Genomic DNA, 19,093 nt, shown 5'->3' on the forward strand with positions numbered 1-19,093 from the left:
AACATGTCTGAAACCTACCCATTGTGGCAGAGAATATCACAATCCCTAGCACATTCATGCCGTCACTAGCGCCTGGTTCTGATTTGTAAATCACTTCAGGGGGAGGAGTGATATCCAAGGCAAAATTCTGGACATTGGATCCATTCTCATCCTGGACTCCATATATTATAATGCGACGAGTGGTGCTTTCAGATGATGCTTTGTTAGATTTAATGATGGGAATACTCCTCGTGCGATACTGAAAGAAAACAAAATAGTTTTTATTATAATATCCCAGCAGGAATTAATAGTTTAATAAGACCTCCTAAGTGCTCTGTTTCAGCAAGGCTGCATGTTAAAGGTATAAGCATGAAAAGAAGAACGACAGCTCCTGTCCCTATGCTGCTAAAATCTGTAATATCAGTTGAATTTTTGGAAAAGCATAACAAAAATCAGAATTTCCTATAGAATCATAGAACAGTTTGGGTTGGAAGGGACCTTTAAAGGTCATCTAGTCCAACCCCCAAATATATATAATCAGACCCTTGTGCAGCAAACACACCGTCTCCTGATAGAGCTACATTCCTGTAAGGCCCAATTGGGAGTGACTCGCTAGAGGTTCTGAGCATCCTTCTTTTTGCCTCACCAGAGGTAAGGTTCCAATGAAATATTCCCCCAGGTGAAATAAATTAAGGCATGCTTCTTGCGAACTTAGAACTTTTAGATGCGGTTTTCTGGCCAGATTTCAATCTAAGTAATTAGATTCTTCCCAAATACATTATTTTGTTGCTTTAATTGGACACGGTATTCTATTCTTTCTTCGCATGGTGTTGCTGTGTGCTTTTGAAGAGATTCCACCTACTCCGTGGCTGCAGTCCCATGTTAAAAGAAACTATGCTCCAGGCATACTGGCATAAATTGTTCTCGTTCCCTACATCACCTTTCTCAAGGTCCTCAAATATCTGACTTCAGGTGGAGGTGGAGTTGACATAGGTGTGCATGTCTACTCTCTAGTCACACTATGCATTTTATGCTGATTTGTTTTGCCTTCAGATACCAAGGCTGCTGAGGCTAATGGAAAGGGACTCATAAATTCCTAAATGCTGAAGGTACTAACAGTATCTGAAGTAATACACAATGTCTGTATCTGGATTCTGTTTTACAAAAATACATGTTTTATGTGATGCTGGCTCATCTCTTTATCAGTGGTAAAAGGAATATAGCCACTTACCTGCTTGAATGTGGCCTCAACAAGATTGGCTGGAAACATGTTCCTAAAAATGAACAAATAGAAGAATAATTTCTATAGAACTGAAAACAGCTTCTGTTTACTGTGTATTGGGTCTCCCATGATAAATAAGTTATTTACCCTCCTAGAGAGCAAGGGCTGGATGGGTGCAGAAGACTTCCACTCTCTCCCATTCATGCCATACAGCTGTGCCTGACTGAGAGAGTTTGGTCAGGCTCAACAAAGACAGTTCCTCAGAATTAAACTTTTGGGATTTGCTTCTAAATATCTGGACTGAGAGCCAGGAGCTCTAGTTTCAGTTACTGGTTCTGCCACAGTCTCCATGTTGTAACTGGGGGAACACGATTGCTGTCATTCGCTTCCCCATCTGCTAATGGGGGAGAAGATTATTCCTTCATTCCATATTTTATCTTCCCTACTTAGATAATGAGCTGTTCAAGATGGAGTCAGTGTTCAGGGATGTATACCTGAGACCCCTGGGTGCTGTAATCTACTTTGGGACTTCCAAGTACTCCTGTGAGATGACTCATAAACCTCTTGATACACGTCCGTCACTAAAATGACAAGCGATGCAGACTTTACAGTGGTTTGTTCCAGAACAGTTTGCTTTTCAAAAAGAGGACCTCATTCCTGATTAAAAGAATTAATATTAGAGCTGCACAGCCTCTGACAAATTTTATTTTAATAGATTTCTGAGGATTCAGAACAAAGAGACTGAAGTGAGACCAACAGCTTCCTCTTTGCTCATGGCTGAGCTATGGAAGAAGGCAATGACCATATAGTGTGAGATTTGCAGCGAGACTGACAGATTTTTAATTCCAAAAATGACTCTTATTGTCATCTTCTCTGACTTTCTGCATACCTCAGTCTGTAACATTTCACCCAGTAATATCTGGAGCTAATTTATGACTTCTGTTTGAGCTTGATTACTACTTTGCAGAAAGACATTCAATCTTAATTTGAAATGGAGAGTACACCCTCTACAGGCTTCAAAAAGGAATCATAGCATAGTTGGGTAAAAAAGCTAAAAAGTCATATATTTCCATGTAGCATTTGGGAATCAAGATTTGTGTGATGATGATTCTAACAGGATCATTTTCAGAACTGACTTATTTTGAGCACAAAGCTTCTGAATTCAGAAGCAGAAGACAGTGGAAGCCTATGACCCATGTGTTCATATATAGAAATTCATGCAAGGAGAAACTCCTGAATTTTCTAACCAAAAGACTTTTTATTCAAAGTCCAGCTCAGTCTCCAAGAGAGGACAACACCTAAGTATATGTGAAAAGCCCATTCTCATTCCAAAGAGAATTGCTATATATATGAACAGTTAAATGCATACTGAACTGAGACATTTTCCAGACCTGCTTTCCTCTTTGCAGCAGCAGCATATGCCTGCTGCTAACACAGTCGCAGCAAGAGCATGCTGTACAGCACTGTCTTAGAAAGAACAATTTTATTGTTATTTTAAGCAATCATAATGCGACATTATGGTCGCACTTAAAATTATGAGGTAAAATCTGTTTCAGTAGCATCAGGCACTGAGAGCCATTACTATGAAGAGACAATTAATTATCCTTTTCAGGGTAAAGCAGAGGGAGAAGAATTTTAATTAAAGGGTAGTAGTAAAATCTAATGAATGAAACAGAAGATTGAAAATGAGAGGGTTTTGTTGGTCTGCTGTGTGAGAACAGACAAGCCACATAAAGGCACCATTCATCATTTTGGTAAGGCTGTTGCTTTAGGGCAAACCAGTGTTACACAGACAAGTCACTATCAGGCAAGATACGAGGTCGATGTGCAGCACTTCAGTTACTCTTCTTTGACTGTTCTGGCCTTTCCTTGCCTCAGCACAGGCAAGATATTTAGTTTACCTAACCCTCTGCTACCTGGCACTCCTGTGGGATAACAGGGAACACTAGCTGTGCTGTACACTGCAATACCTCCTTCCATTTTACCAGGCCTGCCTGAGAGCCCCAGGTATGATGATGGCTGTGTGCTACGGGGATGTGATAGCAGAGGACAGCAGCTTCGGCCATATAAAATCATAGAATCATAGAATGGTTTGGGTTGGAAAGACCTTTAAAGCTCATCTAGTCCATCTTTCCATATAAGAAAATTATCATGTTAGCAAGGTTTAGTTAAATTAGTGCAGCCCCTTTGTACACAGTTTCATTTAATAGGAATGACTTAGCTTAAGACACTGTGTAGTGATGTGGCTAGTGATGAACACTCACTGCACCATTGTAAGCAGTGCTGTATGTCTGAGTGCTGCCATCAACAAAGCTTTCGCCCTGGTAACAACCGTGCAAAGCATCAGGTTATCTTGGAAAATTGTCCATAAAGCTGATGATTCTACGGTTCAAATGTCAAATCTGTAGCCAAAGCAAGACACAGACCACAGTCAGCTGTGCACCGCTTTCCTATTAGATGCAGACACAACCTTCTACCTGAGTCCCGGGGGCTTAGCTGACACAGGGGACTAACTGAAGAACAGCTGGATGGAGCTGGACGTGGGAAGATGGAGAGGATGTTTACAGGAGGGGGAAGCACGGGAGAGAAAAGATGGTTACTGCCTTATTAAGCCTCATAAGGGAATTCTGCTTCCAGATTGTTAAAGGCTTCGTTAATATTAAATCATCTTTGTTTCATGATTTGAGATATCAGATGAAAGGTGCTACAGGACTGCACAGTGTTAGTGTGATGACTGTGCTCTGACCTGCTGTGCAAACGTGAAATATTCTGAAAGCAGAGATCCACACTGAGGATTCCTGTGTCGCTCTGAATACAAATGTCACATATGAGCTGTAGCTTTACAAAGAAATATGAATTTAATTGCTGATGATTTCCAGTTTCTCCCTTAGTTTTATAGTCCTAATCAGTAGAATTAAGAACAATTAAGACTGCTCGAGAAAGGATATATCATATGGTTAGTAGCTGGATTAAATGTTAGACAAATTGGTGGAGGATTAAAGCATTTTGTTTCTTTATCATTCTTTATCCTGCAGGAATTACAACTACACACTTAATACTGGATGCTGGAATTCTCCCAATATTTTTTAATATATTGTGCACTGTGATCCAGTCTTTGAGACTAGCCTTACTAAAGTTACACAATTTATCTAGTGAAGGGCTGACCTGAATGTGTTTGCCAGAGCCTTGGCTTATTTTAAGCTGGTTTACTTGGATTGAAAAAATCCAGTATTAGCCAAAATTTAGTTTTGTTAATGAAAAATATTAAAGAGAGCAATTGGTGGATAAGAACTCTAATGGACTGAAAACAAATAATGAGAAGAAACTGTCACCTAGAGCTGGGAGATGACTGGGCTTGTTTGTTGGTTCAGTCACGTCTCTTAAGAAACACTTGAGAAATTCTTGCTTTAGGGGTGTGTTTTGCTGCACGTTGGTATTTCCACCATAAGCTGGATGTTTGGCAGGGATCTCCTGGGATGTTTCAGAACAAAAGACTAAAGTGAGACTGGTACAGAAGGATTTGACTTTTTACCATGGAACTGGGATGAGGTGGGCTGGTGGGTCTCTGGCTCACCAAACCTGAGCACTGAGGAATGCTAGCTGAGATGGGAGCTTCAGTCTAGCACAAAATCCAGACACTTGCATTTGCTCAAACATATTACAAAATTACTGGTGAGGTGTTGCAGTCTGTTCATCTCTGCCCAGCTATCTTCCAGGCATCCAGCCTGCAATCAGATTGGCCCCTGCAGATCTCTACCAGCTTTATTGAAGTTCTGGACAAGATAAAGATCTACCCACATGGATCTGGTATCAGGATCACAAAGTGAGGCTGTCTCTCTGCTAAGAATAGGCACAGCGTTTATCACTCACTTATATTGAATAAAAGACAATGCCAGTAATTACGAAGTAATAACTCAAGCTGAGGTACTCATTGCTGTCACCACCTATAAATGCTGTTGTGTTTGTCCAATTAAGAAAGCTAGCCAGATAAAATACTTCTAAATTTCCAGCATGACTTTCATATTGCTTACAAGATACAGGACACAACAGTGCGGAAAACTTTCAGGTGACCTGGGATTCATTTCTCTAGTACAAGCGACGTTGTCTTTAACATCCGTTGCACAATTCAGCATTCCTAGCAGAAATAATTTCACATAACATTAGGGAATGAAATACAGTGAATAACAGTGAGTGAGGCTGGTGTGGAACATAGATAAATTTAGGTCTCAGACAAGGATATGATTATAAAACAGAAACTGAGACATAGGGTTTCTGGTTACATAATAAAAAATTAAGTTAAATATTGTCTGCCCTGAGGAAGAACATTTCTCAGAGCATTTTCTGCTTCAGGAATTGTCAGACAGAGCATGAGCACTCAACACAGGCTAAAAAAGTGAATGTGCATGAAACTTCAATATCAGCTCAGTGAACCTTCTACAGACCGTAAGCTATTAAGCCACAGCTGGCGCAGCATGCCTGGCCTGCTTTTGCTGTGATAGCAGCATATATGCACAAGTGACCTACTAAACACCTTCTCTGACTACATTCTGCTGTGATGCACAGGCTGGTTCATTCTACTAGCAAATTTTTGAGTCCTTCCCTAATTCTGTATGGAATAAGAGGATTCAGATGTAAGGATGCAGCGAGTTAGAAAAGTGTATGTATGACTGAGGCAACGTGTGTTCTGCAATTTGGTAGCCATGGAATTTGAAGAAAATCCTGAAGACTTGTAAGTATAGACAGCACCTGGTCTAAGAGGCAGCTCTGAGGGTGCAGCTTCCCATCACACATAAGACTATTTAGCACTTTACCACTACCAAAAGTGGGAGGTCCTCTTTCTTCTCCATTGTCTCCCAGCAATTAACCTGCCAGTTAACACTATTAGTTCATTTTTGTTCTCCTAGATTTGTGCTGCTTTAGGAAGCTGAATTGTATTAGGAATCCATTTTTCAGCTCAGGCTGTGCCTTGGCACTTCCCCAGGACGTGGGACCCTCTTGCTCTCTTCAGAAGGTTGCTGACTCTGACAACTACAGTAGTGATAAATATCAGCACTGTTAAACTGTTTTACTGCTCATGCTGTTAGCTGAATTGACCACAGAACATTAGCCTACAGCTACTGGGATAGCCAGTTTGATGACTCCTGGGTAACTTCTATTAGAAATAACAGGCCAAATTCTGGTTGCAGTTATACTATTGAATATCTGAAATACTCATTCTGAGTCCTGACTACAACATCTGTAACTCAAAGCATTCAGCTTTTGCAGATCTTTCTAATAAGAAATTAGGCCAGCTGCTCTAGCGCAAGAGCAGCCACAGGTATGGCAGATGTTGTCTCCTTGACTTAGAACACCCATTCTCTCTGGGGCTCTCTGTGATCTGCAGCAGCAATCTGGTTTTGCTCGCAGACTTTCATATTGTCAGTACCTAATCCCTTCCACACCAGACAGTCTTTGGCTGCAGTCTCCCACGCTGTGGAATTAAAGCCACCAGACTGGGTTTTCGCTACACATGCATCCTCGTAATATTTTATTGGCCTATATTTGCACTGGGCATAAAACAGCTGTAGACGCTCTGCTCTCAGATTTGAACTAGTATAGCTGAGCTTGCAAGAACATTGTTTTTAGACTGGGTATTTGACAGTATTCTAGTACTTCAGTGTTTGAGGTCTTTCTTACCATGTCACTCTATACAGCAAGGGCACAGAGACAGTAAAAATGGAGTCTAAGCAGCTTGACATGACAACTGTAAAGTTTCCAGGTTTTACAGCTGTGCACAAGAATGAACAGCCCTGTGGTTCCTATTTACTATAGGCTGAGGTCCTTCTCAGTGACATTATCTTAATCTCAAACCTTTTGTTTGCTTTGGCTGTCCTCTGCATGATTTCATCATTAGCTGTGCAGACTCCTGACTACTGTAGCTGTACCACATGAGCCACAAATCCTGTCCTTAGTCATATGAGTATACATCTGAAATATTTTCCTGCTGGTGTCAGTGGGCTCCATCAGGGTTTGCACTCCTGAAATCAAAGGACAAAATTTAATTCAGCAAGACTGAACAAATGACCTATCTCAGGGCCTATGGGAATATGCATCTTGCACATCAGTAATTACTTCCAGTGCCTCATCTAATTTCTCAGTATCAATCTTACTACCTCCTGCTAAAAGGACCAAAGAAGGCTTTTGCAGAATTAATGAGGCATTTAAATCCTTATTACTGTGATAAAAGACACTAATAGAATGCAAAAATCGCGAATTTGGTTTAAGGCATTTTGTCTTGCTTGTCTTTATTGCAGATCAGAGCAGAACTCGTATTGTGGAATCATTTTGCCAAGTTGTAATGGGTCTGCATGGCAAGGTTTTGGTAGCGGGGGGGCGGGTTACAGGGGTGGCTTCTGTACGAAGCTGCTAGAAGTTTCCCGTATGTCAGATGTAGCCAATGCCAGCCGGCTTTAAGACGGACCCGCCGCTGGCCAAGGCCGAGCCAATCAGCGACAGCGTTTTTCGCCTCTGTGATAACGTATTTAAGAGAGTGAAAAAAGTTGTTTCGCAGCAGTAATTGCAGTGAGTGAGAGGAGTGAGAACATGTGAGAGAAACATCCTGCAGACACCAAGGTCAGTGCAGAAGGAGGGGGAGGAGATGCTCCAGGCACTGGAGCAGCGATTCCCCTGCAGCCTGTGGTGAAGACCATGGTGAGGCAGGCTGTCCCCCTGCAGCCCATTGGCGGTGGAGCAGATGACTGCCTACATCCCGTGGAGGGCCTCCACGCCGGAGTAGGTGGATACCTGAAGGAAGCTGTGACCCCATGGGAAGCCTGCACCGGAGCAGGCTCCTGGCAGGACCTGTGGCCTGTGGAGAGCGAGAAGCCCACGCTGGAGCAGGTTTGCTGCCGGAGACCCTGTGAGGGGGGCTCACATTGGAGCAGTTGGTTCCTGAAGGACTGCACACCATGAAGGAGACCCACGCTGGAGCAGTTCATGAAGGACTGAACCCGTGGGAAGACTCACGCTGGAGAAGTCATGGAGGACTTTCTCCCATGAGGGGGACCCCACATTGGAGCAGGGGAAACGTGTGAGGAATCCTCCCCCTGAGGAGGAAGAAGTGGCAGAAAACAACAGAGTGATGAACTGACCCCAACCCCCATTCCCTGTTTTCCTCCCTGTGCGGCTCAGGGGGAGGAGCGAGGAAAATCGGGATCAAAGTTATGCCCGGGAAAGGAGGGAGGGGTGGGGGGAAGGTGTTTTAAGATTTGGTTTTATTTCTCATTACTCCTCTCTGAGTTAATTGGCAATAAATTACATTTTTCCTTTAATGGAGTCTGTTTTGCCTGTGACGGTAAATGCTGAGTGATCTCCGTGTCCTTATCTCAACCCCACAAGCCTGTTGTTATTTTTTTTCCTCTCCTCTCTCCTGTCCAGTTAAGGAGGGGGAGTGATAGAATGGCTTTGGTGGGCACCTGGCATTTTGGCCAGGGTCAACCCACCACACAAGTATATGGACTTTCTATCTGTCCTGAGAGTGACAGTGTTGCATGACCTTTCAGTTCCAGTAAGGGTTCTGGAGGGTGAACCTCCTTACCCTGCTTCTTCTGAAAGAAAAGGTCCTGACACAGCCCTAACAGGGCTACGGCTTTCTGAGAAAATCAGTCTCTGGAGTGGAAGGACAAGTACATCACATCTTTAGGAATCTTGAAAAGGCTGAATCATATCAAAGGTAACATGACAGGCCCAACGCATTTCCAGCAAGGCAAAGTTATTTCATTAAAAAGTGTACATTTACATCGGAAGATGTCCAGGCCAATTGTCAGGAGGATGGATGATTTATTCCCCTTTAGGGTTGAAGCTTTCCTAATGCAGTTTTAACTCCTGGCCCCCATGCACCTCCACCTCTGTGACTAAGGTGTCCTGACCAGAGAGCAGAAACTGCTGCATAGTCCATCTCCCTAGCATTGTTTTCATCATGCAATTATCTTTTTTCCATGTTGGTGCCAAAGAGGAACCACACATTTAGGGGCTTCAGAGTCTTTTGTAAATACTTGAGGTTCGGCCTCCTGTGCAGCTTGAACTGCTTAAAAATTAACCAAAAGCGAACATTTGGTCACACAGAGTGCAGAACAGCACTGGCACCAGCCTGGTTTTGTGAGATAAAAGAAAACTGGCAATCTGAAATTAGTAAAAAATGGTAGTTTGGCGTAGGGGACAGGTAAATATTTCTATCATAGTACACAATGGCTTTTGGCAAAAGATACATGAACGTAGGGCAAAGTTATTAAAAAAAATTCTTTCACAGTTTAAACCCTGGATCATTTAATATACTCTTAAATATCTTATTGCATGTATATACAATTCAGTCTTCAGCTGTAAACTTTTTAAAGAGAGATTTCTGGTTCTGCACAGCCTCGACTTTTTCCAAACTACAGCAGATACTTGATTTCTCCTGCCCTATTTTCAAGAAACACAATTTCTATAAACTAGAATATAGCCCTTAGCTTGAAAAGAGGGAAAGGAAATTATTTTGAAGAGTGCTCAGGATTCTCACAAAAACATAAATCCTCTACAGTATTTATATCCTCTTCTAACTATTAATGGTATAAAAAAACTCCTCCTCTCTTGGTTAAGCCAGATTGAGTTTCCTGGTACCTGTTATTAAATTGGATGCAATCCTGAATATTCAGTGGTAAAATGCTCTAACTTATCCTTCCAGTAAACTTCAGAAATGTACAAATCTGCGTGTTATGGGTTAAGACAGGATTTGATCCTGACTGTATTCATTGAATTGTTTTATTTCAAGCTTTTGAACTGAATAAGCTTGTGATGTCATGTTGTTTGGTTAGACTTGAGAAAAACTATAATTCTGTGTGAACCCTGCATTTGCTAGTGCCCAGGCTTGCACAAACAGTCAGCCTTGTATAACACAGGAGGGTGAATCCCCAGTTTGGCTAGGATTTGTTTCCCCATGTGAATGTTTATGGTGTTTGCTTGTTTGTTTTTATCTCATCAGCCAAATTTTTTTTTCCTTGGTGACAAATGCAAGTAGCATGATTTAAGTTGCAGCAGGATTTACCCTTCTAAATCAAAAGTATTTTGATAACAGCAACAGAATGTGATGGAAATATTAACTGCTAATGTAAACAGTATGGTCCTAAGTCATACACCTTGTTTTACAAAAGTTCGTCCCCACATTACAGGCATTTTCTATTCTGCTTGTCCGGTGAATATATGTTGCAGAATGAAACAAACATAATATTTTGAATTGAACACTATTCCTGTAAGTAGGTCCCTTTTTGCCCTTTTGAATAAAACACTCAAAGTCTGAATTATTTTAAAACATTGATATCTTGCCTTTCTTAATTTCTTAGCTCACAAAAGGCTATTAAAAGTTCACTTTTATTTTTGGGGACATAGTGCAGAGTTAATTTCAATAATTCACACAGGAAAAATAAGGTAAAGATGTGTGTTGATTCATTGCTATTACTTCTATTGAGATGCCCCAAAAGCCACATTCCTGGAACAAGACCCCTACTAGGTCTCATACAGGCTGGGAATATTTCCTCTGGCACCACAGATTTTTCCAAACAATCCTCACTGAAGTAATATCTTTTCCATACGTCTTGGTTCTCTATCTGTAAGGAAGGAAAATGGTCCTTGCCTGCCTCACAGAAGTATTGAATATAATGAGAATAAATCCACTGAATTTCACAAAGCACCGAGTGCGTTAAAGAGAACAAGATGATCCTCACCCTGAGGATCTGTAGTTTTAAATATGGAAGAAAATACACCTTGAGACTTACAGTGCTTGCACCCGAAATGTTGAATATAATTAAAGCAGATTTGTACATCTGTCTCAATGTAGCAATAAAGAGGCAGCTAAACAGAGAAGCATCATCAGAACAGCATCTCTGGTGCAGCTTCAGAATCACAGCTGCCTTCTGAATTACTTGTCCTTAGTGCAGATCCTGGCACACTGCCGACAGAGAGGTGAAAGTTATGCAAAGGGAGATTCCTGCACAGGTACAAAGGTGAACTACCTAGAAGATTTATTTGGTTTAAAGTTGGATCAGATTAAAGCGAAAACTCAGACATCTAAGGCCAAAGCAGCACTAAAGATTTTAGGTAAAAGAAGTGAAAACACTTCTATTATGCTGCATTCAGTGGCCTCTTTGTCCAGACTGAATCTAGAAGGAAATCATAGGAGCAGGTTCACATCCACAGATCTTGTCCCAAATCTCTCGGGGTTCGCTTTAGAAAGGAAATCTTTCAAGTACTGCTGTTTAGCATGGCAAAAAATGGTTGACTTGTGGATACAATTTTTGAGGCATAAAATTCAGCATGTTGTTGAGATTATGTATTTCCTGATTGATGTGAGCTTTAGAGCCATTTCAGAATTACACAGTACAGTGTCACCGTTATGTCCTAATCAAGACATACACACCGGCAATTCTATTGCTGTTTTTTTTTACATAACAGACAAATACACAGGGGAAGCACCATATGCAAAATAATGCAGAATAATAATGTGATTAGTGATTAATTTGCAGGTGTTTAGGAAGACATGAGGCTCTGTGGCAGTTTTTGGCTTCATTTATTGCTAAGTCAGTACATTCTTTAATTTCTGATTAAAACCACTTCTAAAAGCAAAACCTTCATCCAAAAATTCAAGAAATTCACTTTCTAGCAACATCCTCCCTGTCAAGAATTCCAGACTCCACAATGTCATATATAACATCATAAGAAATAATAATGTATTTAATCATTTCAAAGCAGCTTCAAATCTGAAATCAGTGCAGGTGAATACATGTATCAACATGCCAAGATACATACTTTTAAAATAAACCCCACAATTATGTCATATATATCATCGCTCCACTTGTACATTTAACATTCCTCATTTGCAGAATACCAGATGTTTCCTGTGTAAACTTCTGTGCACATATGCAATTGATAAATTGAGAGGAAATTAATGAATTGAGGAGATAAGCCAATCTGGGCTGAAAAAGATGGTCTCCAGCTGTGAATGGAAGTGATTTATCATTGAGCTAAAGGATCAGCTTTTCTATCTCAAACCAGCAGATACATCATTACATTTAATCCAGACTTCCGCATAGATATTTAGGAGTTTTGCGACTGACTTCAGCAGAGCCAGGATTTCACCCATAATGTTTGGCTAGGCTGAAAGCCCATTCCCCACAGTTGTGTTATTCTTACTTATTTATTTAGTAAATGTGGTTATTTCTGCAGTGGAGGAATAAAAACCATCACAGCTGTGACTGCTGCTTAGCACAGCAAAAGGAGAGCGAGCTTTATTCTTTCTTTTTAAGCTTCAGTAATGAGAGTGTCTTGTTGGCCTGTCATTGTTGACACCTGCCCAAACCAGTGAAGACTTTAAGGTTTCACACGTGCCTGGTTAGAAAATGAATACTTGAAATATGCATGCAAACTACTATAATTTGATCAAGTAAATGTCTGTAGGAAGTGAAATTATAGATTATATTGGCAAATGTTTAGATCAAGACATAGTATTTTACCTACAATGAGGCTCAGCAGAATAAAGTGTTCTCAAACCTCACCGCTAAACCTGTGGTGTACAGGGACTAGCCAGACAGAGCTAAGATTGTAACTCAGATCTCAGGTTCCAGTCATACAGGCATTCGGCTGTTTTATGCAGAAATAATACCATAGAACTGAATTTAGATTTTGCATGCCCAAATTACATTTCGTTTGACTCATCTCCATGACCTAGCTTACTTGGGGTCTCAAAGAGCAACTGGGCTGGGGTGAGTAAGGGGATGGAAACCTATGGTGAGAGAGACCCTTTCCAGAGACAGCTGTAAGGTCAGCTTGGACGTAACATTGCACCATATGTCTCACTATGCCTTTACTTGACTAAGACCACTGCCTTAGAGTCAGCTCAGCATGCCAGAAAGGGTTTCCAGACATTGCCACTATGAAGGTAATCATTAAGATTACAGTTTTCTTAAGTTCACTTTTACTTCTTATGCTACCCTGTAGTACTAAGGGATTCAAAGTTCCAGTAACTTACTCAGTTCCTTCCTCTTGGTGTAGGAATTACAGTCTGTTATGCAGCAGAATAATGTGACTTAACGTTATGTCACAAACACAAACACACACATGTGAATTCCACCGCGCATATATCACGGCAAAGTCACTGAGGAGACAGAGATGCCAGAAGCAGGCATCTTCCCATTGCAGATGAAGATGGTGGGTTTGTGGAAAGCTACAAAACAGTGTGCTCTCAGCTGCTGCTCCATAACTAATATGTAATCTGGCCCAGTCTCAGTAAGACATTGAAACAATAGAGAAACATGCGGGTTTCAGATGGCCTGGCTAAGTGAAACTTGGAGGAGAAAGAAAGATTTTTATGAGCTTTTCATCCCAGTTCCTTCTGATTTGAGGTGCCAGTAACTCTAATTAAAGTACTTTGTGTGCTGACACCCTGTCAGGGTGAGGCATTTGGCTTTTTGAAAGACAAACTGTGCAACATTTTTAATTTTAATAAGTCAAGCTCCAAAGAGAACTCTTTGTGGTTGAGATACACACGTGGTCCAAAAGCCCGTGTCCAATATAGTATGAGATCACTAACTTGAGGAACTACCAACCAAAGGCAAAACCTGGTCTTTCTGCATGAGCAAAACAAATCTGAGGCACATACCATGTTCTGTCAGGAAACTAATCCCATTAGCACCTGAAACTTTGAGACAACAAGGGATATTCAGGCAAAGCTATCAAAACACCATCAGTGCTCTAACGCCAGTCTAAAAGAACAACTCTCCCTTCTGCCAAACAAAGTAAAACAAACAAGAAAAACCCAAAGCAGAACAAATAATATGAAAAAAAATAAGCAATAAGAAGATCACAACAGTGGTCTTTCTAATAGTGCCCTTTATCCAAGAGTTGCTATGAACAGTTGTAACACCACTTTTAAGAATTCTTTCCTGAAAAATGTGGATTTCAGCCCTTATATTTAAGGTTTTGCATATTACAACTGTCTGCCCTTATTTAAAATTAACGTTACATTTTAATACTCTCTTGACCTTAATAACAGATTTGATGGTGAGGTCCACAGGCTGCATGTGATTCTGTAGGGGTAAAAAAAACCTACTCCAATGTTGTTAGTACTTCTGATATACTTGGTGGCCATTCATTTAAATTTTACTAGAAACAGCCAGTATAAACGTCTGGTAACTTGAAAGCCATCTTCTGAAATTTACTTTTTCTCGATTTAAACAAAATGTTCATCCCATGTTCATGCCTAGATTCAGAACTTATCCTCAGGCCACAGTTCCTCATGCAGTTATGCACAAAATGTTACCTTCAGAAAGCAGAAATAATTAATGTAGTTACCGGATTAAGTCAAGCAGTGCATCTGCAGAGCTCATGATGGGCTTTCCGCCTTCTTCAGTGCTCTCCTTCTGAGCTGCTCCACCAGGGTGGATAATGGAGACCATAATTATTCCCACAATCACGGCCACAAATGTTGTCCACAGGTAGTAAGTGACAGTTATGATACCTAATCGACTGGAAGTCTTGGCATCCAGGGCTGCAAGTCCAGACATTAAGCTGTGGAAAGAAAACACAACATATATGGTATCTTTTGCAGAACATTAATGCAGCTGAAAAACTAATTTCCTAATCATTCCAGTTTGCCTGCTTCTCATAGGATTGCCACAGTAAAGAATAAAAGGCACGTACTTGTCATAGGGGACTCACATTTGAAGTGAATGGAAGGCCCTATTTGCAGACCGGACCCACTTCTTAGGGAAGCCTGTTGCCTCCCTGGGGCCAGGGTCAAGGAAATAAAAAGAAAACTTCCTACCCTGGTTCATCCCTCGAATTACTACCTGTTATTAATTTTTCAAGCAGGTAGTGATGAACTTAAATCAAGAAGTCCACAGACAATGAAGAGAGACTTCAGGGCCCTGGGTCAGCTGGTTAGGGAGTCGGGAGCGCAAGTAGTGTTCTCCTCTATCCTACCAATTGCAGTGAGTGATGAGGGTTTTGACAGGAAGATCGATCAGATGTATTCTTGGCTTCAAGCCTGGTGTCACTGGCAGAACTTTGGGTTCTTTGACCATGGCTTAGTCTATAAGACACCTGGCCTGCTAGCAACAGATGGGGTTAACTTGTCTCGAAGGGGTAAAAGGATCCTGGGACAAGAATTAGCAGGGCTTATAGGAAGAGCTTTAAACTAGCTTCCAAGGGGGATGGGGATGAAACCAGGCTTGTCAGAGAGGAGCCCGGATGTGGCATGTCGGTGCTCGTGGGTCGGTGCACTGATGTGTTCTTTCAGTCTGACATCTCAGTTGAGGTAGGAGATAGTGATCCATGCAGAAGCAAAATCACTAGGCTTGTTGATAAATTAGCAACCGTGTAAGTGGCTGAGAACGGTCAGGTAGGAATTAGGGCTTCTCCTCCCAAAAGGGTTTCAGGATCATAAGCTCAGCTGAAGTGCATCTATACTAATGCACGCAGCATGGGCAATAAACAGGAGGAGTTGGGGACCATTCTGCAGCAAGAAAAAGATGATATAGCTGCCATCACGGAAACCTGGTGGGATGACTCCCACAATTGGAGCACTGCAATCAATGGCTACCAACTTTTCAGAAGGGATAGGTGAGGAAGAAGAGGTGGCGGGGTGGCCCTCTATATTAGGGAGACATATGAATGCACACAAATTAATGACAGTGATGATAGGGTTGAGTCACTATGGGTAAGAATCAGACGAAAAGGCAAACAAGGCTGATATTGTGGTGGGAATCTGTTACAGACCACTCAACTAGGATGAAGAGGTGGATGGAAAATTTTATAAGCAATTGGGAGAAGTTTCATGATCGCTACCCCTTGTTCTCATGGGGACTTCAATTTTCCAGATATCTGCTTGTAATACAATACAGCAGAGAGAGAACAGTCCCAGAGGTTCCTGGAGTGTGTGGAAGGTAACTTCCTGACACAACTGGTAAGGGAGCCAACCAGGGAAGGTGCCCTCCTGGACCTGCTCCTTGTGAACAGAGAAGATCTTGTGGGGGAAGTAAAGATTGCAGGCTGTCTAGGGCATTAGCAATCATAAAATGATAGAGTTTTCCATCCTTGGGGAAGTAAGGAGGGAGGTCAGTAAAACTGCCATCTTGGAATTCCAGAGGGCAGATTTTGGCCTGTTCAGGAGACTGACTGTCAAAGTCCCTTGGGAGGCAGCCCTGAAGGGTAAAGGTGTCCAGGAAGGCTGGACACACTTCAAGAAGGAAGTCTTAAAGGCGCAGGAGCAGGCTGTCCCTGTGTGCCGAAAAATGAGTCGGCGGGGAAGAAGACCGGCCTGGCTGAACAGGGACTTTTGTCATGGCCTCAGGAGCAAAAGAAGAATTTATGACCTTTGGAACAGGAAGCAGGTCTGTCATGAAGACTGTAAAGAAGTAATGAGGCTATGCAGTGAGAAAATTAGGAGAGCCAAAGCCCAATTAGAACTTAAACTAGCTACAACTGTTAAGGACAATACAAAATGTTTCTATAAATACATTAACAACAAAAGGAGGGCTAGAGAGAATCTTCCTCCTTTACCAGATAGAGGGGGAAACACAATGACAAAGGATGAGGAAAAGGCTGAGGTGCTCAATGCCTTGTCTCAGTCTTCAGTAGTAGAACTAGTTGTTCCCAAGACACCCAGCCCCTTCAGCTGGAAGACAGGGAGATGGGGCAGAACGTGGCCTTCACAATTAAAAAGGAAGTGGTCAGTGACCTACTACACCACTTAGATGCACACAAGTCTATGGGGCCAGATGGGCTACATCCAAGAGTACTGAAAGAGCTGGCGGATGTGCTCATCAAGCCTCTTTCCATCATTTACCAGAAGTCCTGGCTAACTGGGGAGGTCCCAGTAGACTGGAGAATAGCAAATGTGACACCCATCTACAAGAAAGGCCAAAAGGAGGATCTGGGAAACTACAGACCTGTCAGTCTGACCTCGGTCACAGGGAAGGTCATGGAGCAGATCATCTTAAGTGCCATTGCAAGTCATTTACAGAACAATCAGGTGATCAGGCCCAGTCAGCATGGGTTTATGAAAGGCAGGTCCTGCTTAATGAACCTGATCTCCTTCTATGACAAGATGACCTGCCTGATGGATGAAGGAAATGCTGTGGATATTGTTTACCTTGACCTCCATAAAGCCTTCCATACTGTTTTCCACAGAATTCTTGTGAAGAAACTGGCTGCTCATGGCTTGGATGAGCATACGCTCTGCTGGGTAAAACACTAGCTGGACGGCTGTGCCCGGAGAGTGGTGATCAATGGAGTTAAATCCAGCTGGCGGCTGGTCACAAGTGGTGTTCCACAGAGGTCAGTACTAGGGCCACTTCTGTTTAACATATTTATCAATGATCCTGACGAAGGGTTAGCACCCTCAGTAAGTTTGCAGACGACACCAAGTTAGGTGGGAGTGTTGATCTGCTTGAGGGTAGGGAGGCTCTACAGAGGGACTTGGACAGGCTGGGTCAATGGACTGAGGCCAACTGTATGAGCTTCAACAAGGTGAAGTGCCGGGTCCTACACTTGGTCCACAACAACCCCAGCAACGCTACAGGCTTGGGGATGAGTGGCTGGAAAAGTGCCCGGCAGAAAAGGACCTGGGGGTGCTGACTGACAAGCAGCTGAATATGAATCAGCAGTGTGCCCAGGTGGCCAAAAAAGCCAATGGCATCCTGGTTTGTATTAGGAATAGTGTGGCCAGCAGGAATAGGGAGGTGATCGTCCCCTTGTACTTGGCATTGCTGAGGCCACACCTCCAGTACTGTGAGCGGTTTTGGGCACCTCAATACAAGAAAGACATTGAGGTGCTGGAGAGAGTGCAGAGAAGGGCAACAAAGATGGTGAAAGGCCTAGAGAATAAGTCTTAAGAAGAGCAGCTGAGGGAACTGGGGCTATTTAGTCTTAAGAAAAGGAGGCTGAGGGGAGACCTTATTGCTCTCTACAACTATCTGAGAGGATGCTGTAGAGACGTCGGTGCTGGTCTCTTCTCACAGGTAATTAATGATGGAACAAGAGGGAACGGACTCAAGCTGCACCACGGTAGGTTTAGGCTTGACATTAGGAAAAATTTTTTCACTGAAAGGATTGTGAGGCATTGGAATAGGCTGCCCAGGGAGGTGTTTGATTCACCATCCCTTAATGTGTTTAAAGGTCGTTTAGACGTGGTGCTTGGAGATATGGTTTAGGCGTGTACTTGGTAGACCAGCATTGATGGTTGGACTTGATGATCTCAAAGGTCTTTTCCAACCTGAATGAACCTATGATCAGTGTTTTTAGAGGTAACACTAGAGCTGTGGCCTCTGTGTCTAAAGGGATGTTTCCCAACTGCCATGTAAGATCCTGGTTACTTGAAGGACCTTGCAAGCTCAGGTTGCACACATGGGGACTGAATCTTATCAGCTGTTCCCTGAAGTTCTAGGGACAGTTTTACATAACCTACACATGTGATGGCTCAGTTCACAGGAGCAATGGCAATAATCAGTCATAAAAACTTAGGTATGAAACTTTACACATAATTTTACAGAATCATAAAATAATTCAGGTTTGAAGGGACCTCTGAAGGAAATCTGGTCAACCCTCTCACCCCTTCCTGTGTGAGACAGGACCACAAATTTGATATTAAAAACAGGGTCAATTTTGTCATATTTTTTTTCCTAAAAGAATTTTTTTTTCTTTCTAAATCAATACAAAGCACAATATATTTTTGCTTTACCAGGGGGTACATTGAGGAGCGGAGTGTGATTCAGTGTGCCTCCATTCAAAGCGGAGACAGTGTATGGTATGTAGAGGAAACTCCTTCATGGGCAGGTGTGGCTGCACAGTGGGGAGCAAAGAAAGTGCTACAGTCACTTCAGCCTT

General features: G+C 42.2%; 1 protein-coding gene across 2 annotated transcripts in view; it reads right to left on the bottom strand.

Annotated features, from left to right (window-relative positions):
* SLC1A7 (solute carrier family 1 member 7) overlaps positions 1–19,093 on the bottom strand; it is a 59,738-nt gene that overhangs the window by 24,748 nt on the left and 15,897 nt on the right. For both annotated transcript variants that reach the window (XM_086462089.1, XM_086462087.1), the window contains exons 3-5: positions 14,561–14,776; positions 1,211–1,253; positions 19–238 (exon numbers count right to left, since the gene is read on the bottom strand). In XM_086462089.1, the coding sequence (XP_086318215.1) occupies positions 19–238; positions 1,211–1,253; positions 14,561–14,776 (479 nt within the window). The remainder of the gene's footprint in view (positions 1–18; positions 239–1,210; positions 1,254–14,560; positions 14,777–19,093) is intronic.

Source organism: Leptosomus discolor, chromosome 3 (assembly GCF_034619465.1).
Source record: "Leptosomus discolor isolate bLepDis1 chromosome 3, bLepDis1.hap2, whole genome shotgun sequence".
NCBI lineage: Eukaryota > Metazoa > Chordata > Aves > Leptosomiformes > Leptosomidae > Leptosomus > Leptosomus discolor.